Consider the following 23,135-nt stretch of genomic DNA (forward strand, 5'->3'; position numbering starts at 1 on the left):
CAACTACATAGCCAGTCAGACTTCCTCTAGATGAATTTTGTTCAAAATTTGACAGAAATCTGTAAATTTCGTGTAAAGACTATATATCACATTTTAACCACCTAGTTCAAAGTTTTTTTTAAGTTATGTTCACAGACAGATAGATAGACAGACAGACAGACTGCCAAAAATATGTGTTGCGAATTCAAAGAGTTCAGTATCGTGGAGATTCCTTAGAATCTCGAATACTATATATATATTTTTTAATTATTATAATAGCATTTTATATACGACAATGTAAAAGAGAAGTAAAAAGGAATGACTGAAAAATTGTATAATTTAAATTTATATTATATATCATGATGATTTAAATGGGTAAGATCTGAAAGTTATAAGTCAGCCCCTAAAACTTCTCTACATTATATTTTCCAGTACTAAATCTAGACGAAGCACGTGCGACATTCCTTGCGATGCTCTGAATTCTATTAACGTCTTCAACGCGTCATCAAAGGAAATCTCTTCAATCTTTCTATAGCCGCCGCAACCAGAAGAGAAAACACGACAGAAACCTTGACATCGTCCCATTTTCCAAAACTTAACATGCAAAACTCCTTCCGGACACAACGCTAAATCTCTCCTTCCCAAGCTAATAGCGTTTTGTTGTTTCACTTTTTATCTGGTTTAATTGCGTTTTCACTGTAGCAGCCTCTTTTGAGTGATCGAAAGAACGGCCTTCGAGAACCTCCGCACGTAACAGAGGTCAGAGAGGTCTAGAAAAAGAGGAGGCCTTGGGGCAGAACACAATGAGAACCCTCCAGATATATTAATTCTTCTTTATTTTTTTATAATATTCAGCTACATATTTCTGCCTAACTAGAAGAAGTGTGCTGTTCTAAAAAAGAGTAAAGTATATATTTTCCACTCAGATTATTAAAGATAAGACACGAAATTGTTGTTATCCTTCGAAGCTAGTAAAGAAATACCTCATATTTGGTGTCAGTAAAGATTTATAACAGGGAAGAGTAATTTGTTCAAAATTCTTACGTCATACTTTGGCTAAGATGTTGGCTAGAAGAACATCTGATCCATTGAGGTCAAGAGAAGGAGATCTTTAAAAATGATATTTAAGGACGACAGTCAGCATCTCGGCTTTCTGCCTGAATTCAAGAAATTTACAGTATTCCTAATCAAAGTTTTTAAACTTGTAATTCCTTATAGCGACACTAAAAAATATTCATTCAATTTTCTTGTTTCTACTATAGAGCTCAAATTCCAACCATTACTGCCTAGCACAGAACATCTTCATCCAACATTATCTAATATCTAGATCGTTTTTTACGATTCGGACGGAGTGATTTAGTCGCCAAGTTAAATACAAGCGGTCTAGTAAAATCGCCAACATAAGACAATGGAAATGTTTTTATAGATAATCATGGTCAGTCACAACATGAAAATTCGCCACACCCACATCTCATGGTAAATCAAAGGGTATCCGAGGACCTCCAAGAGAAGCCCAAGGACTTCCCTTTATTGGAAGCGTAATAAACACTTCGTCGCTAAATCATTCAATATGTTTACAACGTTTCGTCATGCTAGTTAATTGGAGCACATTTCCTAGTTATTTTAGAAATAATTGTAAAATCTATTTTGGTATGAAATATTTGTAAGCAAAATATCACATGCAGCACGAATCATTCAAACATTCTTGTGGGTTTTGTTTTTATTCTGTGGTGCGAATCTATATGAAGTTTTCATTACAGATGACTACAAAACAGTAATGTCAATCAGTCAGTCAGTCATGATGAAATAAATAGTCAGGATGAACTCTCAAATGTTAAACAATTCTGCACAAAAGAAGGGGGGGGGGCGCTTGTCTACAACTATTTGATAAATACAATTTATTTTAAGCCTAACTTTGTGTAGTAACATTGTACATATATTTCTTAATTTTTGCCATGAGTTTAATCGAAAGACGTAATTATTGTGTGTGAATGGAGGTGAGATACGAGAGTAGTAGAAATGATAGTTCAATTTTGAAGAGACGTTTCAGATTTATAGTTATCAAACATGCTTTGCTAATGCATCAGCTATGGTCAAGAGATAAAGTAATTGGTGAAATATGCTCCGAAGAGTACTACTCCGAAAAAATGTAAAACTGCTTTTATCAGTCTAGAAACGCTGTACATGAAAAATGAGGACATTTATTTCAACATTCTTCCCTTAAATTTCTATCTAAATTACAACTTAACAAAGAAATATTTTTAACTGATTCAGTAGATTGATAATTTTCAAAATTTTAATGCTACAAAATGAAATTATAATTAGTAATTGATCCAAATAAATGAAAAAGTTACCAATTTAAAAACCTACGAATAATCACTGTTGTTGCCTCAGAAAATTAAGAAATAAAAACTATGTTCTAAAATTTTATTTTCAAAACGATGAAAATGACTTTTTTTGGAAGTTTTTATTATAATTTAATTATGTTATATTATTTTTATTGCAATATCGTTCTTTGAATTAAGCGTAACATCTCATGGAAATCATTTATTATTTATAAAGATTTTCAAAATTGCTCTTTCCCACAAGAAATAAAATTTCGATAAAGATCTTCCTGTTCCCATCTTGCCTCAGCAAATGAAACATCTTCTACAAACTCATTGCACAGCAGGAAATCGACATTGAACGGTAAGGTCATTAAATAGAAAACCATTGTCTCTTGCTAGCATGTCAAAAATTTTATTAATTTAATCTGGTAACAAAATAACTGCGATTGCATCGTTGATTTTCGTCATAGGCGAAGCTTTATTTCGATTCCGAAAAAAGATCTTGGCAGTCAGGGTCAGTCATTTACCTAAAAGCTGACTTTTCTAGTCATCCTCATCCCTCCCTCCACCCTCATTCATTGCCATTTTTGAAGCAATTGATTAAGCTTTTTGTAGAAAAAGATATCTTAAACTTCCTCAATATATATATAACAAAGTTTCATAGCTAAAATTAATTTATATAAATAATTAAAGAAGGAAATGATCAATGTAGCGATAAATGTAGTGTAGATATTGGATAATAAAATGACGATAGATTAAAAACACCTTCATGATATCAGTCAGTATTTAAGTGTATTCTATTTGAATGACTGTTCTTAACTCTCATTGGTTGTTGGTTTTGAGTTATAAAAAATTATAAAACATTCACCAGAATATCACAGACGGCCCGTCCGCGTCTTGAGATAGGCGCATTTTGCCCTCTTTCCCCGCTCTTATGGTTTTCTGAGGTTCTTTAATGTCTGCTCATTTTACTGGAAATTTGTGGGAAGCTCCCGATTTAGCGTCGCAAGCGGGGGTGGTCCTACCATGGGTCAATTGGAAGATTTACGACCATATCCGTAAAGGCGACAGGCCGTAGGAAGGGGGCTTACGTCCAATCTTCAGTTTATGGATAGCTAAATTAATACATTCATTCCCGTAGAAAATAACACACTAATAATTTATTTGTGGAATTTTGATGAATTTTATTAATTGCTGATATTAACAGAAGAATGTACCAATTTTTGAGAAACCAACACAAAATTTATTTTGCAGTCTAATATAATCGCATTCATGGAACATAAGCAATTTTTCGCATTTTATGCATATGCTTATTTAAATAATTTGTCGAAATGTGCATCTTAAATAATTATCTTTAAGATTAAAATTCAATTATTTAATATACGAATTTTAAAACTCTTGATCCCAGAAACTACTGCATATGAACTTAAGATACTTTCAAACTTTGATAATGTATTATATTCAATTTCTCCAATATTGTTACACAAAAGTACTTATGCAAACCATTATACATGTCATTAAAATTTGTCAAATGAAAATAAATAAACTTCATTTTATGGATTCTAATTAATTCGTCTTTTGTTTATTTTAGGTTAATATATATCTGTAGGAGAAATGCAAGGAATTCGTTCAAAGGCTCGGCTTTTAAGACTGAAAGGGGGAACAGGTAAATATTTTATGTTCTCAGAAGTCCGTCAAGATTTTTAACACTAGACGCAGACTAAAAGGTTGGTCAACAAATGCTTTCTGTAGTATCTCTCTCCCCCTTCCCATGCTGAAAATAAGCCGCGAATAGCGGAATTTAAAAGGTCCAAATGCACATATACAGGGTGTTCATTAATTATTGTCGGGGTTTTCGTACCTCATAACTTTCGAATAAAAAATATTACACAAAAACCGATTACGTATTCTTTAGTTACAACTCAAAGAATTTTATTAATGATATTAAAGTGTAAAGCTTGCACAATTTGCACTTTGTAGGCATTCAGCTGTAGGCGATTATGTATTCGTAAATTCGCTGAACAAATTTTGACTCGAATTGAGAATAATGAAAATTACCTTCGGAAATGGTTCTTCAGTGACGAATCCACTTTTCATGTGTCAGAAAAAGTGAATAAACATAACTGTAGAATATGGGGCTCGGAGAACCCGCACGATTATCAAAAGTCAAAATTTGTTCAGCGAATTTACGAATACATAATCGCCTTCAGCTGAATGCCTACAAAGTGCAAATTGTGCCAGCTTTACACTTTAATATCATTAATAAAATTCTTTGAGTTGTAATTTACGAATTGTTATCGGTTTTTGCGTAATATTTTTTATTCGAAAGTTATGAGGTACGGAAACCTCGACAATAATTAATGAACTCCCTATATTTTCTGATACGGATAACGAACGATTTCATTTGTTCCATGTACTGCACTACAACTTATCTGAATAATTTTCACTAGTGACGCAGAAAGAAAACAGTTGTAACAAGCTAAGGCATTTTTACCCTCTCAACAGAACGAGCATTAGGACCTTATAATATTTGAGACTTCAGCAAGTAAATAGATTAAAAGTAAAGCAACTGTAAATAAATGATTCAGAAACCCATCCAATTTTCTTCAAAAAATCATGTAACAGAAAATTCGAATTCTTTAAACTTAGATTGAATAGGTCCAAGAAACGATTAATAGTCCTTAAATATAAGAACGTAAAAAATTTGAATGATAAGGTCACCATATAAAGTAAATTTAAGTAAATTAATTAAGCAAAAACTTCGTAACTATCGAACAGACAAAAGAAAAGAAATGCATATAATGAATATAAAATAAATTAATGTTATCTATATTCAAAATCATCTCTTTAAATTTCTTTTTAATGAGTAAGTTCAATGATTTTTGTTATTAAAAGAGAATAATTTTGCAATAACCAAGCAGAACATAAGAGAACGCAGGCACGCTTCCAACAAAAGTATATTCTATGAATTAATTTTCTTTTATGCCGTTGGTTGGTTCCCTACCCATTAATTTCTCTATTTCTGCGGTAAAAAAGACAGATCTGAAACAACTAAACTTACTAAAAAAAATATTCTGTGTTGAAATAGCAACCTACTTCTAGCAAATTCAAAAGAATTTCATAAAATAATAATTGTGGAAGCAAAAAAAGATCCTTGAGAAAAGCTGTTTTACGAATGGATGCGAAATGAAAAGCAAAGCAAAGAAAACCACTTATTATTTAAATTTTCAGAAACTTTCCGCCTCAAAGCATTTTGCCGTATAGAATATTGTATCATAGCAATAAAGAATGGTATGCCAAGAAAAGCATTCTTTCCATTAACATAGAAAATGGAACCAGGATGTTTTTTTTTTTTTTGAAAAAAATATTGATTTTTTACAAAAATAAATAATTAACTTTATACAACTCGTCTCCATTTTGATTTCATTTCCGAAAAAGTAAACACAAAGATAATGAAGTGAAGAGATTTTTCCCGCCATTTTCTTCATCAGATAATTCTTACGGTTCCCAAAGAAACATCGGATATATTTTTTTTTAAATTTCTTATAGAAATAAATAATTGAATTTATATGTACCAGCATTTGATTTTCGATTTTCCCAGCCGGAAATCGAAGCACAAAGAAATTGAAATGAAGAGACTTTCCCGCCATTTTCTACATCAGGCGAATCTTATGGATTGGCGAACAACAAAAGAACTCCCAACTCCGAGCGAAGACAATGGCCGACTCTTTATAATTGCTCTTCAGAAAAGTCCTTGCGAACTATTCATTTTACGCTTGAAGAACCGCACGCCAAAACATTTTAGACAATTTTATTTTCGTTGTTCCCACAAGATGCAATAAAAGGGATTTAATGGCAGATATGCACAACACGTAAAAGTACACAACGTTAAAGAACTCGAATCTTCTCTTGCGTTTTTTTTTAAGATTCGTTGATGACATTGGAAAGTTTTGTTTCAACTGCCAGATTTCGAAAGGTCCTGGCCTTTGAAGTAACAAGGATTATAAAGAGAAAAAAAAATGTCCTTCCCTTCTCCCTTCCTTATCTTCACCATATTTAAAAATGAAAAGAAAAAGAGAGACAGAAAGTGTATTTTTTTTTCTTTGTTTCTATTTTTTAATCATTCTTAATTGACCACGCTTTTCGTTTTTAAAAATTAACTAAGTTTCTTTATTGCTTCTCTGTTGCTTCAAACTAGCGGGAAAAGGCTCCCAGAAATTTCCTTGCTTACCGTGTATTATTAACCGCATGCCATTGTCGAACAATAGTTAACAAGAGCTATTGAAGTGCGATCTTCGGCGATTAATTGCTGGATGCGATTAATACACAAGTACCAAAAAACTAATTTATATTCTGGGCACCGTTTTTTTAGTCCAATTAAAACCAAGATTTGATATTGAACTATAATTGCAATAAAAAAGAATTCATATAAATTGATTTAAAACATTGTGTTTTTAAGTTTTCTCATTTATATGCATTAAGAAATAAAGACCGACAGACGGCCAAATTTTTTTCAGATTTAGTTTTTAATTAGATCCAGACCCACATTATAAATGCTATCCTTCTGTACAAAATTTTATTTCTTTAACATTTTAAATTTTGTAATTATCGTGTTCTCGTATATTTGGACAACCCGAGAAGCATTTCCTTTGAACAGATTTCGTTCAAAACTTGATAGAAATCTATAAATTTGGAATACAGACTACACACTAAATTTCATTCGTCTAACTTTAAGCGTTATGTTTCACAGATAGATAGGGAAATATAATTAAAAAAATATGTCTTTGAGATTCAGGGAAGTTTGAAACATGGGGATTAGTCAAACTGTCGAGTTCGAATTTTTTTTTTTTTTTTTTTTTTTTTTTTGGCGATTTTAATTGGCGAATTTTTTTTTTTTTTTTTTTTTTTTTTTTTTTTTTTTTTTGCGATTTTTCTCTGTATACTTTGTATACAAATAAGTAAAACAGAAGCAATATAAACAAGAAGATTCTTTTTAATATGTTTAATATTACAAATTACGAGAGCACTTTCTCCTCTCCTCTACACTCCATAAATCTAAACATTATCTCAGCTTCAATCAATTGAATAATAGAGTTGCGCTTTAAAGTATTTAATTACGCTTTTCCTTCATATATCTTGAATCGTAATTCCTTTACATTTAAAATCTAATTCATACTTTTATATCTTCCACATTTCAAAAATTTTCTAAAATAACTTTAATTACAAAAGGGTTTTATCCATCATTTCATCAATTTTAATCAAAATAGATTCGATTTATAAATTTAATATCACTGGTTCCGACAAATCTAAATTCTTTTAAACTTTATTGAAGGTTTATTTTTTAATAGCGCCTAATTTTGCAAACATGCGTTCCCCCTCTCTGAGTCGTATACTGATAATATAATGGTATGATACATAATTTTAAAGAATGCTTAATTCTATAATGAAATATTATTCAAATTGCATTTTTAAAAAAAATTTTAATTTGTTTTCAAATTTTAGCTGTGCATTTTTTGTATACTCGATATACTCAAGGCAACTTTTTAAGTCTTGAATTGCAATTAAATACTTTGCTATTTATTTTCAGTTTGTCAAAACTAGGTACTTAAAATTACTTTTATAAAGACAAAAGTCAAAATTTACAAGACTTTTATAATTACAATCGATTAAAAAAAATTGATTTTGAAAATATGTAAACAAAAACGCCCCCGTAATCTGTCTCGTCTTAGACAGTAGAAGGCTAGAAAACTTAATTTGGCCCAGAGAATATTGATATGGCCCCTTTCCCTTTTGACCACACGTTCCTCGGGGAAATAAATGAGGAGGAGACAGCGTGCTGTATTTTTAATTAAAAAAATGATTGCATTCAAATAAAAAATGAAAAACATCTTCCAGTTCAAAAGTTTTAAAAAATTCCAAATCCAATTAATTTTTCTATTCTTTATAATAGCGCAGCTAAATCCCTTTCTTATTTTTACCTCTATGCATTTTGCGTTAATAGCATTTGACAGCGTCATGTATGTCCACAATAAACAAACTCTTGAAGGACGGTTCGCTATGAATACCATTTTATAAAATTATTATTATTTTTTATTTTATTTTATTTTTTTAATGATAGAAATTTTGACCAACGTTTCTTTGATTCTGTCATCCAATCTAACTGTGACACTAGCCTGGCCTTCAAGCTCTCTATTGAAACAGAGACAGTCGCTCGCATGATTTTTCTTCTACTTGTTTAAATTACTCGGAAAGAAAATGGAACAATCAAATCGATTGCACAAAGGCGTGTGAAGAATTTAACCTATTGATTGCAAGGGTTAAAAAAAGAAAAGGCCAAAAAGAATGGAAGTCCACCATTCAAAAGCAAAAGAATTGGACATATTACAGTAAACAAAAAAAAAGGGGGAAAAAAAGAGAAATAAAATATATATTTATTCTCGAATAGCTAGCTCGCCAGAACCTCACAAACAGAATTGTCCTGAAGCTATGAAAACCAGTTCTTCTCTTACTTTTTATCTGAGATATCTGTTCAAAGCAAGACCAAAAAAAGTTCCACAACAATCTCCACTCTCGCTCACCGCCAGGTTCCCTCGAGCTGAGTAAACAAAAAAAAAAAAAAAAAGAGAGAGAGAGAGAGAGTTTTTGAAAGAACATGAAATGGATCTTACCTGACAGAAAACGATTGGTTTCGGAAGGAGGAGAAAGAAAGAATGAAAGGGGAAAAACAAACTTGGAAGTTGCTTAACATAGGCAATGCAAACCTGCAATTTCTAGATTGCAATTTTTAAGATTTAAACTAGAGCCTAAGTTTTGGTCTATGAAATTTCGTTGACTTGCAAGTATATTATATATTGCTATGTAGATTTTTTTACGCTGCCCTGTGATTAAAATTAAAAACGAATGATTAATTCCAAAATTAGCACTTCTAGATTACAATTTTTAAGATTTAACCTAAAATTTTAGTTTGGTTCACGAAATTTTGTTGACCTGCAACTATACATTTTTTTCCTATGTAAATTTTTTTTTATGCTGACATGTGTCAAAATACAGGAAAATTAAAAATGACTGACAAATTTCAAAATTAAATATTATAAAATAAGCGATGCAGAAGGGTATAAGTGCAAACACAAAGTATTTTTTAACAAGTGTCAAAGATAATTTTCATTTTTTAGTTATACGTATGAAGGAGATATGAAAATTCCTGCAAACACATTATAATGTATCAATGGTTAAGTGCATCTAAAGCAACAGGATTGCACAGAGATTTGTAGGTACTGGTGGCACATCGCATTATCTTTTTTACAAAACAAAAAAGGTGTAGAACTGTGGAAAATAGTAAAAGACCTTTTTTAACCCTTTATATATAACTTAACCTGATCGTTTATGGAACTCCAAAGAGAGAAGTCGTAAGGTGAGGGGGGGGGGTGCAGAACTTATCTTCAGTTAAAACAGAATTCCTTAAAACTCTATTTGCAGAGCATTGGAAAAACACATATTTATATTATTAAATAAAAATAAGGGGAAAATATTTAAGATTAAGGTTTTATAAATGTATAATGGGGAGTTACGATTATGGAAATGCAATTATAAGCTCTTACGGCTCAATCTCTTCAAACCAATATCTTATTAATATTTTATGAAAGATCTATACATTTTATCAAAATCTTTACATAACCTATACAAAGTGACAATTTGACTTGGTAAAATGATGAAAGATGCAAGTTTTTTTATTACCACTATACGGATGTTCAAAAAAAAAAAAAAATCCTACAGAATGTAAGATAAAATACTACTTTCAAAAAAAAAAAAAAAAACATCTATTTCTATCATCAGTTATCGATATCTCTTTACTCCATATTATTTCAAATTTGATAGAAGATTTATTTTTCATGCTAATAATGAATATACGCTTTTTTTTTTTTTTCGAAGAAAGGTGTGTTCGATTTTTTTTTAGAATTTTTAATTAGAAATTCAGAATAAAGAGAAAAATTTTAGAATAGATATTTTACAATTAACAGCTTTCTCAAAATTCCATTTTCATTTTTCATGTATTTTTCTGCTGCTATATACAAACTTCTTATGCCCAAAATATTTTTAATTTTGAAATTTAAGAAAAAAATGTACATAGAAGGAATATTCTTTGCAATGGAACTTATCTGTTTCAAGCATTCTTAATTAAAATTCGACGCTAATTTCTATTTTTTTTTAAATTTCTTCCTTGAAGTTTCTATAATATAATATCAAAATACCATTCAAAATTCAAATTTATTTCTGTTAATTCAAAGTTGAAATTTAAGAATTATAAATACATTCATTTCTGAGTTACTTTTCGCTTGCTAAGATGCCCCTGTACCTTGTGCACATTGTTTCATTTTAAGATGCAATGCATTCAATGAAAAAAAAAATCCCTTTTTTAAAAGAATTTTTTTGCACGATCTGATTATTACAGTTCAGTTTTATAGGTTTGTTTTACAGTTGAAATCAAAGTGACTCATATTATTTATTTATACACTTATTTCCTGTATTAAAATTAATTTTAAATTGTAATGATAACCATTTCATCATATGAAATTACTAACTGTTTACTTATTTAATAAAGTTTCTATATATTAGAAATAAACTTTTATTGGCATTTTTAATTTTAAAACTATCAATTCCTCTTGCTGTAGATCCAGTTTTCCCTTGTTCAGAATTCTATATAAATCGAATTTTCTATGTGCTTCTTATCAGCTTAGAATTCACTAAGTTTCTCCGTACATTTAAATCATTCGATTTAATTCATTATTTCTGACATCTTCAAACATATTGACAAAATACACCTGCGATTACGTTTATGGTAGATTTCTATGTATTGTTAACTTTATCACTGAATAAATGAACTCAATATTTTTTTTTTACTACGTCTGAAAACAACCAGAAGTAGCTACCGCTTAAATATATCTAAAATCGGAAACCATTTATAAAGCAGAAAACAACTCTTAAATAGAGAGGTAAAAAGCTTTTTTGCAAATATACAAATTATTTTTGTCAGTCTTTCCACTCGTCTAATATTACATTGGTGCTATAAGACCTTGCAAAATCATAGCGATATTTTAACTCTAATAACAATGAAGATGAATGTGTATGTGACGGCGCTCAGAAAATTAGATTGTTTGACTTAGAATATATATATATTTCTATATTAGAATATATATTAGATACATATATATTTTAGAGGATAGGTATGTGTATTCAGATTGATTTTTTAAAATTTTTAATTAGGAATTTTTAGTAATTTTAAATTACATGAATTTTGTTATTTTCAACAATAACTTTTGAAAAATATTATTACACAAAAATAATTTTTATATCATCTTAAAATTAAAATATATATATCTCTTTTAAATGATAATTTTTTGTGAAATTTTTTTGAAATTTTCTATTAATTTTTAAAAAATTTTTAAACATTATTCTTCGTTATTTTAATGGAACTCAAATCGTTTTCATCGTTGCCATTAATATTTCATTCTGGCATTTTCTTTTCATTGTTGATGATCAAGATCTGAAAATTCGGCTTATTATGAGAATTAGGCATGCTTTTATTAAAAAATTTTTGAATACTGTGACAATTACAGCTATAGTTTGACTTCAAACCTAAGCAATGATGAATATGTTTTTAATGTTCTCATATTTTCAAACACTTTCAGAGTATCGTTCTTTTTAGTTTGGCGTCTTTTTCTAAAAAAATTAAACATTTTGTTATTAAACCAGAGTAATTTTTATTCATTCATCCTCTGATATATTACACAAATTAGGAAATATATTCTGCAGTACATATAAATTTTCAGAAACATTTTTTTAACAAAGAGTATGGTTTAGCAGATATGCTACTGCATTAATTTTCTTTTTCTTTATTTTTTTTTTCAAATTATAGCACAATTTTTTTCGAAGATGACAGAAAATTAAGGAGCCACATAGCATTATGAACAAAATGGGGTGCTAAAATATTATAAATTACTGAATATTAAAATTTAAAGCTCAAAAATATTTTACAAAAAAAAAACCCATTAGAAGTAAATTATGTACAAAAATTCAATTGAAATGTTATACAATAAATAATTCCTGCAAATCAAATAATCGCCAAAGGCGGATAGTTATATAATATATGTAAACATATCTTTTAGCAGTTGCGTGGCCGAATACAAGAAGTTTTTGAAAATTTTTAAACTTTGCTTAATCCATCCCGGGAGACATAATTTATGCGTAAGAATAAGTGGTAAGAAATACGACAGTCTACATCGCAACACAAGAGCAAGGGCAAGAAAGAGTGAAAAAGAGACCGAAATGTTTTCCCCAGTGATTTTATAATGAAATTTTGATATGGATTTCTTTGACGCGAATATACTTAAGAAAGGAAATTATAGTTATCTTTAAAAGAATGTTGCAAACATTAAGGATTTTTATCCTTTCACTCGGAGCATGAGAAAATGCTGAGATAGCATTTTTATAGAGAGCATGTAGCATTAATTAAAAACAATGGTGGAATTTGATCAGGAAATAAAAGAGCATTTTAGGATGAAGTTGATATGGACTAAATTAAGATAAAAATTTGGAAAGTAATTAGGATTTAAATTACAAGATTTCATTACATGTATATACTTATTACATCATTTCTGTGAAACCTTCTCTTGTAGCTTTATACATATTATCACTGACTATAACGTAGGAGATGAGCATAGAAATCTAAGAGTTATTACTGAAAGCAAGTGGTGATTTATAACTCAAAACGTACTTGACTTTAGAACTCAGATGTGAAATCAAAAAGTAATTTTGTTAAAATAAAATAAACTCTCTTTCAAAGGTAAAATTTTTTTGTCTTTAAGTCTTTAATTTCATTTGATATTATTATACTGGTTCAAATAACAACTAAAACAATCGCAAAATTATTTCATTAAAAGCATATTTTTTTCCTCGTTTACAGAAACCAAATTCGATTAAACTCACTATTTTCTCGAACCAAAAAGTAAGATATACCCATTTCGAATATAACAAGGAAGTGATTTATTCTTTAATGTTGAGGCAAGTGCGTGCGCTGATTAAAGCCCAACGCGGATTTTTCCTGCGCTGAAGTATAAATATGCAATTTATGACCCGATTTTGTAAAGCTCAAATCTCTTTCGCGGTTATTTTTGGAACTTCCATTTGTTATATGTAGAGGGAAATGCGGGTTAGGAAGTGGTTCATTACCAACCTGTACACAATTAACACACCGAAATTCGACGCCAAATAATTGGCTGGAAATGCTTTACGTCTGTCTCAACTACTTGCAAATTGCCAACTTAAACAGCGCCTTCAGTGATGACGAAATTCATAGTTAATATAGATTATTAACAGATTTAAGGATCAGGTAGCTCGTTGAGAATATTAATTGTGTTTACTTTCAATTAAATCTTTTTATGAATAATTTAATGTTCTTGCTTTGCTTTACCCAGGAAAATATTTTAAAGCATCAAACTGTGACATACATTAAAGCCGTCGAATTTCAATAGTCTTACACCTATTTTGTTCATTGTGTATATAAACCATCCCAAATGGTGTCAAGTTCCACGGCCTCAAAGTGCTATTAAAAATACAATGATAATTTATCTTCTAACTTTCACGATACTTCTCTTTCTTATTCCTCGCCGGTCGCCTTTGGCGACTAGCTCGTTCACCGGAGACATCGATTATATTTAATTTCAGTTAAATCGTTTTGATATAATTTCATGTACATCATTTCGTCAAATTTCTAGACATTAAAGCCGTGTTATTTTAATTTCTTCATATATGTTTTGTACATTGTTTATATAAGCTTTTATACGATTTTAACAGCTACTACTTTTGAATTTCAACAAAACAATATAGATCTGAATTACAGACAATGTTTTAACATTGTATAAATTGGGAGTTAAAAACATTCGAATTAATTGAGCTTCACCATATGTTTTATATACGATTTGATAGAAGCAAATGTTTATTTACTGGATTTTTTTTAATTACTAGTGAAAGAAAGCAAAAATATCAACTTTTAGGTAAGGTTCTTTAATATCAATCGCACAAAAATAATTTTAATAAGCACATTTTTTTACTTTATTACATCAAATGTATACAAGTATTGTACACTCGAGACATTTATTTATTTTAAAAGAATTAATGCTTCATTGATCTATTTTCTTTTCATTCCTGCATGCATATTTGGAAGCATGAAAGAATTATTCCTGTATAGAGAAAGAGTTGTGGAATATTTTGATTAAGTTTTTTTTCTATTAAATTCTTGGTAAAATGTTTTGATAATTTTTATGAATAATAATTAGAGCTTCTGTTTTGAGTGATTACTCTTCCACGGTCATTTTATACCATCATTTTATTCAAACTTACCAAACCAGATTTTATCTACAAAGTTTCGTAGCCACTTTCTCTCATCTTATATTTCATTTTTTTAACTATATTATAGTATATTTTTTATAGAAAAACCTTTCCCAATTTTTTTCTGTTAAAATCTATTCTTATAGTTTTTGAGTTTATCTATTCTTATAGTTTTTGAGTTTATCTATTCTTATAGTTTTTGAGTTTATCTATTCTTATAGTTTTTGAGTTTATCTATTCTTATAGTTTTTGAGTTTATCTATTCTTATAGTTTTTGAGTTTATCTATTCTTATAGTTTTTGAGTTTATCTATTCTTATAGATTTTGAGTTTATCTATTCTTATAGTTTTTGAGTTTATCTATTCTTATAGATTTTGAGTTTATCTATTCTTATAGTTTTTGAGTTTATCTATTCTTATAGATTTTGAGTTTATCTATTCTTATAGTTTTTGAGTTTATCTATTCTTATAGTTTTTGAGTTTATCTATTCTTATAGTTTTTGAGTTTATCTATTCTTATAGTTTTTGAGTTTATCTATTCTTATAGTTTTTGAGTTTATCTATTCTTATAGTTTTTGAGTTTATCTATTCTTATAGATTTTGAGTTTATCTATTCTTATAGTTTTTGAGTTTATCTATTCTTATAGATTTTGAGTTTATCTATTCTTATAGTTTTTGAGTTTATCTATTCTTATAGTTTTTGAGTTTATCTATTCTTATAGATTTTGAGTTTATCTATTCTTATAGTTTTTGAGTTTATCTATTCTTATAGATTTTGAGTTTAAAGTCACAAGTCCTGTATTTTTCATCTGACATAAAAATAAAAACTATTATTTGTCAAAATCTACTTACTCATTGGCACCATTTGTGTAGTAGGTTGGGTTTCTGAAATGAAACAAGAATTACATTTAAAATTTTATATATATGTTTGGAAATATGCACATTAATTAATATAACTTAAATAAATAAATTCTGATAAAAATTCTAAAATTTATTTTGTTATAGCTAAGACTTTATGATCACCAATTTTTATTTTTATTAAAAAATTTATACGCTTTTTTTCCCTGTCTTGATTTGTTTCATGTTTGTAATGATGGAATTTTGTTATTGATTTTTTTTTTTTTACTCCTTTATAATACTAGAATTTCGAAATTTTCTATATTTTTCGAAAATTTCTATAACTCATAGTTTATAGACTGATTAAATTTTGTTCCTGTGTCAGTAGTGCGACTTTTGGGGGGAAATTGCTTTCAAGATTCTAAAACATTTATAATAATAAACCATAAAGGAAAAGCTAAAAATGGAACAAAATTTTAGAACCATTTTCAAGTATATTAATAAGAGTTTTTTAAAAACTATATATTTATAAAATTTATTAAAATTCAAATTTTGTCTTTTTAGGAAAAATTTGGCGTCATAGGATTGACCCTTTAACTGTTTCATTTTCTTTACTATCTAATAGGACACCTTCTATTTTGGGAATATTTTTTTCTTTTTTATTTTGATTCAAATGGAAATACAATGAATACTTGACTTATCTGTGTATTCAAACTAATTTTAATAATGAACTATAATCATTATGAATAGTTTATTTTTTTTGCCTACAACTATCAAAATTCGATAAATCGATGCACGTATGGCACTCGGGCAAAACAGTTAAGCGGTTAAGAAAATAAGTTAGTTGAAGATGGAGAAAAACGTTGTTTCACCAAACAGCATTCTGTACATTTCATATCATTCCCATATACTTATAAGTATTCAAAATCTTTTACTCGAAATTGAAAGGCCTTATCAAAATATTGCAGTTTATTGCATTGAACAATTACAATTATTTGATATTTCAATATGCAAGTTTTTATATTTAAATATGCTAATAGATGATTTAAAAAAAGGCGCAATTTTGTATTCATTAAATACATTTCTCTAAACTTTTATTTGTTTATCATTTTACTTATTTATTCATTACAAAATTGCTATAAATTCCAGTAAAGAATATCATACTTTGAAACCAATGTAACGAATATTCCCGAGTCACAGTTTCAGCCTTGGCTTTGATTATTATTGCTTTCTTATGAATGTCTTTCTAAATATATATAAACAGTTATTGCAAATATTCTTCGGTGGCTTTAACTCCTTCAAAATGGGGTTAAAGCTCTATCTCTATCAAATTTTCTCTATCTCTCTTATAGCCCAAATACACTACACAATGTCTTACAATACTTTGTATTGTTTAAGTTATCTGTTTCAATGAGGCATTCATTCTTTACGAATTTGTTGCTCCTTCCAAATAATATTGCATAAATCATTTGGATCAATGATATCTCAACTTGACAGTGAGTAGAAAAATCACAAGAGCAGCAAAGTCCTAATACATTTTATCATCATAATACATGTTTTTATGTTTTGTTGTGCTACAGATTGAATTTTATGCACAATCTTTGTTTTAAATATGATGTTTCATTACACAGAAACATTGCACTAAACTGAATGTGAAACAATGCACTAAACTTACTTTTTTTGAATCTTATATATTTTCATATTCCTTGACAAAAGTGAACAAAATTTAGTACACACGCTTCTCATAGAAGCATTAACAACGCTATTATTAAGTCCCCTTAAAGGGGGTTAAAGTGGGAGCAGAACGACTTAATGTGCAATAACTTAATTTACCCCTAACTACAGAGAGTATCATTGCACAAAAATTATTATTACATCATTTTAAAATTTAAGAAAAAAAATCTTTTCAGTGATATAAATTTTATTCCTGTAAAATTAATTTTCTAATTTTAATCAATTTTTCAAAATTAATTAAACAAAATTTGGAACAATACCTCTGTTATTATACCTATCTTTAATATAAATTAATTATATTCAAAATAAGGCTAAGGCTCTAAATATCTTATATAAGTTGAATATAAAAATTCAAGAATTCTACTAAATAAAATATTATGTATTTTGGTTTTCCTTTATATGTAAATAGAGAGAGAGAGAGAGAGAGAGAGAAGAAATGCTGACGAAGCTGAAAATATAGAGGCTAATATTGAAATAAGATTATAAGTATATATTTAAAAAAATCTCAAAAGTAATAAAAGATATATTTAGACTATTAACTTTTGTCTAAATATAACAGGACATTTTACTCCGAATTATGATGCACACTATAGCATTTCAATTTCTTTTAATATGAATTATCAATGATTTTAAATATGGTATGGCAACATCAATCTTGTTGATGATTTTTAGAATGACGTCATGACAATTTTATATTCTCTGCATGTGGTATTCAATACACATCGTTGTTATACAGTTAAAAATGATTTGGTCGGAAAAAAATATGTAGCAAAATGCAATCGAAAGTTATCGTGTTAGAAAAATTCAATTATTTCCTTCATACTGCTGAAATTTCCATTTTATTCATAATTTTTACATTTGATATTTAATATAAATTTTTTTTCCTGTAGTAAAGGAATTTGTGAAGAGAGGGAGAAGGAGAAAAAAAAAAAAAAAAAAAAAAAAAAAAAAAAGGTTTAACCAGGTTACGAGTTAATTTCGAATATTAAGCGGACTGGTTCACCTTTTACTGTTATCAACAGATAAAAGAATTAATGATCCATATAGTAATCAACAATCAGCTAAAATTGTCCGAGTCTGGTCAATCAATATTTGGTAACCAATTATCCACCATCAGAAACAATTTTTATTGTCGGTATATTGTTAAAAATAACCAAGTCAAAATGAGAAAAAATGAGTTAATGTTTTCTTGCTGTTGTTAAAAGATCGTCTCTGTAGAAAAAAAATGATGCATATTAATATATGTGCAGCATATATTGTGTACTAAACGGAGTGATAGAAATGGTTTTTCTTGTTACAGAGATGATATTTTAAAACAACAAGAACAGATTAACTTTTTAAAATTATTTTGATTTGTTCGCTTTTAACTGTACGCCTACGATTTGACAGATGTGATTTTTGTTACTTACAAAGAAGTAAAAATACCAAGTTCATTTAAGTTAAATTTTACTGGAGTTCTATATGATATAGTCACTAAGCATAATATTGTCAAAATGCCACTAAGCCGCTATCGATATACTGGACTCTTTTCTGTACATACATGTTATTTTCCAAAAAAAAAAAAAAAAAAAAAAAAATGAATCTATTAATCCTTTTTTTTTTTTTTTTACTTAATTACTTCAGGTAGTAAATCAGTGATATATGTAATGTATCTGTAAACATAAATAAATCAACAGAAAAACATTTATAATTTAATAGTAATTTATTACTGCTAATAAATTAAAAACATAAAGTATTAAAAAACACCTTCAAACCTAATATTTTTAACGAATAGTATTAGAGTTCCAAACGATTTATTTTTGATATTCAAGTGAGTTGAATCGGAAAATGGAAACTTTGCTCGCTAGAGAAAAGAAACTCTTCTTTGGAATATAAATAGGAAAAAAAAAAATGTTAAAGCGCGACGATAAATAAATGATGCAGTTTGTCGGGTCCAAACACAATAAAAGGCTAATAAAAGAGCATGCAACTATTATACTGCTAAAAAATGAAACCAGTCAGAAGAGTCATTTGTTATTTGTTGGTATTTCATAAATATTATCAACTCTGTCACAGGTCTACCAAGTAATTTCAGATGGTTACTACGATATTAAAGATAATTAGTTTTCGTCTATAAAATTCCTTATTAAAAAAAAAGGTACACAAATATCGAAGAATGTTCGTTAATCGGCAAATCTTGTCTTTTCCCAGGGAAGAAGAGGAAAATAACCGGTTCGACATTTTCTCAGGCACCTCCCATTTTTCCATTCTTTACACGTTTGCTATATCTAAAATTGATCATAAATTTCATAGAAAAAAAAGCAATAATGAAATATTAGATCAATCAGAAACGTCACTTGACGGATCACCACCCAGTGGTTCAAGATAAAATAGCGTCGTCACTCATACATTATTCAACAAATGGATCATTTGTTCAGAAATATTATTCCTGAGAAGGCCAACACAATGAACGATCAGAATGTTACTTATTTAGTGTTAGGGCCCGACCGCACTTACACGCATTGCTGTAGGCAGGCGTTAATGGGAAAATTAATCCTGATGAAAAATATGAAAATAATAAAAGTGTTAATGCTTTCTTCTCATGAGAAATTAAATAAAATCTGACAGATAACAATCCTGTTTGTTTCGGATGGGTTCATTAATGCATGAATAATCATTTTACATAGTCAAACATTATTTGAAGTCAACATTATGTTTCATCAAAAAGAACCGGATTAATACACAAGCAAAACAGGCAGTTACCTCAGGGCTCTGCTACTCTTGTGGGTTCCTAAGTCTCGAGACTTATTGTGTGGTATTTTAGGATTTTATTTCGCGATTTCATTTATTTATAATGGTCGTGCAATTGAGCTTCAGTTAAAATCTAATGTCGTTTATATTTTGTAGTGTTATTCTAAAAACATTGCCAATGAATTACCTTTTGCAAGTAAGATTTTGCTTTAAAATTTTAAAAGGATGTACAGCTGTATAACAGAAAAAAAAAATAATTCAAGCTTATAACTGAATAGTGTTTGAATTATGCTACAATGCATGCATACATACATACATACATACATACATACATACATACATAAGGGACATAAAAAGCGCAACGACATAATAACCGTAAAGGCGTAAAAATTATTTTAAGAATGGTAGAATATTCGAAAGGATGCGCAATTACGGTTATCATATGACAGAATTGATCGAGGGAAGAAATCCTGATGAATGCGGCAAAACTTCGAACAAATATAAGCTGATGAAAAATTTGTACACTTTCTTAAATGTCGCATCAAATAATAATGATGATGACATTTCTCATTAGTTAAACAGCATATAGAATACTAAAAACATACTCAATAAAAAAAGCTTTAGTGGCATTTTTAGTTGTTTAAACATCTCCAGAAAAACTATTACTCATTATTCAAAGAGAGAAAAAAAACAATTTAGAAATACTTTAAACTTATTCATTTTCAGCTAAACTGCTTAATTAAAATTATCTATTCATTTTCACTTTTATGTAGATCATGTTGCCATATAGGAATATGTAAGTACAATATGAATGCCAACAATAACATATGATGCTTAATAAAAACAAATTATTCTACTGATGTCAAATGTCATCACCAGATTTTAAACACTGTAAGCGAAACATTAAAATGCTATCGGGATTGCAATGCTTTTCTTACATGATTTCATATAATGCAAACTCATTTATTGGAATTGACAAGTCCGTTTTTTTAAAAGAAAAATACTGGAATTAAAATAGTCTGTGTAAAACAGCAGTCTTTTTTGGGTTGGAAGAAAATAATAATGTGGACCCATTATTACATCATTCAATTCAATGCACTGTGAGATTTAATTTTAGAAATCTTTGTCCGTATCTTGAAAAAAGGATGAGACATATACCCTACAATGGAAGGCAACGTACAAATAGATTTTAGATGGCATTCACATTTGCATTTGTCACGTGACCTGATGTCACATGCTTTGATTGTATTGTGCTAAATTCAAACACTATTTAAGCTGTTTAACCTAACGGGCCAACTTAAAATATAACAGTTCTTATCGAAAGAAATTCATATCAAATAATATGACAGAAAACATAAAAGATGTTTAAGAGTCTGACACATCCCAATGGCATATCACCAGTTCTAATCCACAGAATTAAACGATTCCTATTATAGCAGACAGAAAAATCTATTTTTTGCAACATTTCGCTTCACGCTCTTTGACTTTCGACACTTCCTTTACCCCTTCAGTCGGCCGTGAGCTCGCGACCCGACCAATCTGATGGAAAGAGACAGATATTGCCTCAAGAATACGAAAGCAAACGCCATTTTTATGACTTCATGAATTTTCACTTCACGTGGGAAAAAAACTGTGAAAAAAATTATACTGGAAAACATAAAAATAGAAATTTGAAAGAAAAAAATAAACTTTTGATGTTTAAAGATAAATATACTATTAAGCCCATCTGCTACACTAGATGACAGTTATAAACTGACGAACACAAAATTTAGTTAGCTTATTATACTGACTTAGATGCAACCAAGGCTGAACTATCAAATAGGCAAAGTTGGCTGTTGTCGAGGGGCTAAGTTTGGAGAGGATAGGTAAAATTATATTTTTTTCGCGTTTTTAAGGTAATTTAATTTTGTGCTTTCATTTGATTTACAAGGATCATGCTCTCAGCATATCCAAATTAAAATCAATTACCTTCTAAATTTATGAACACCCTGATTAAATTGTTAGATTATTAAATTAGATTATTCAAATATTATATATGAAATGACTCACAATTCAACAAATATGACAAACTTTGACTGTCAGAATTAACAACTATTCAATATTTGTTTTATCATTTTGTTTAGATTGCTTTTCAATTGAAATTTTTTTAATGCGGCACTGAACTGAAACTAGAAGATAGCTGAACTCTAGAAGGTAACCTGCAATTAAATGTTTCGTTAGTTCATTTTGTCACAATATTTGTTATTTTTTTTAAATAAAATATAGCATATATTTAATATTTTTATAAAACTAATAAGATAGATTTTAACTTAAATCTATTAAATTAAAATATCTCGGTTTTGAAAGGGATCAAAAATTAAATTGCTCCTTACATAACTTACTACGGTGCCTGGATGCAATGGCGCATAAGTTATGAAGTTCCAAATTCAATTAGAAAATAAGTTTTAATATGTTAAGTTTTGATTTGAAAATTATTAAGGAGAGAATTGAGTACATTAAATCTGTAGGCTTGCATATGAATGGCAAATTTTAACTATTGAAAATTGTACTTTTTACACGATATTAAGAAATTTTGATACATTTTTATTAATTTTATGAACTGGAACTTGTAAATTAGAATTTATCTTTACATAGCAATCTTAATTCATATGAAAGAATAAAGTAAGAAAAGTCATATATAAACAACTTATCTATAGTTACATAAATACACTAGTGAGAATGCCTTTCTCAAAATTTTCTTGCATGTTCTCTAAGAAAGGTGTTTTGCATCCATCACTGATATAGTACGATTAATATGCAAGATACCAGAAAATCGAATATGTATTTTGGACTGCAGTAGTAGTCACAAGATCATATATTGAAGTTCATTGAATAAATCACTGCGTTTTCGAACTATCGCGTTTAAATGCATAAGAAAATACAGATCGATAGATGGTCGACCTTTTCAAAGATTTGGTTCAAAATTAATTACTGCTCTATTTTTAAGATGCCAAACCCTGTGTAACAAATTTTATCTATTAGCTCTATGTGTTTTTTATTTATTATTTCATTTGTATTTATGTTCATTTCAGTATCCTGAAACAACTTGCTTTTGAGGATTCTATCTCACTAAAGGGGTAACCATGGCCATTAGGAGATAGCATGT

General features: G+C 28.8%; 1 protein-coding gene across 6 annotated transcripts in view; it reads right to left on the reverse strand.

Annotated features, from left to right (window-relative positions):
* The window catches only part of LOC129963180 (protein grainyhead-like), a 91,789-nt gene that overhangs the window by 49,041 nt on the left and 19,613 nt on the right, over positions 1–23,135 (reverse strand). For all 6 annotated transcript variants that reach the window (XM_056077337.1, XM_056077339.1, XM_056077338.1 and 3 more), the window contains exon 2: positions 15,542–15,574. In XM_056077337.1, the coding sequence (XP_055933312.1) occupies positions 15,542–15,574 (33 nt within the window). The remainder of the gene's footprint in view (positions 1–15,541; positions 15,575–23,135) is intronic.

Source organism: Argiope bruennichi, chromosome 3 (assembly GCF_947563725.1).
Source record: "Argiope bruennichi chromosome 3, qqArgBrue1.1, whole genome shotgun sequence".
In the NCBI taxonomy this organism is placed as follows: Eukaryota; Metazoa; Arthropoda; class Arachnida; order Araneae; family Araneidae; genus Argiope; species Argiope bruennichi.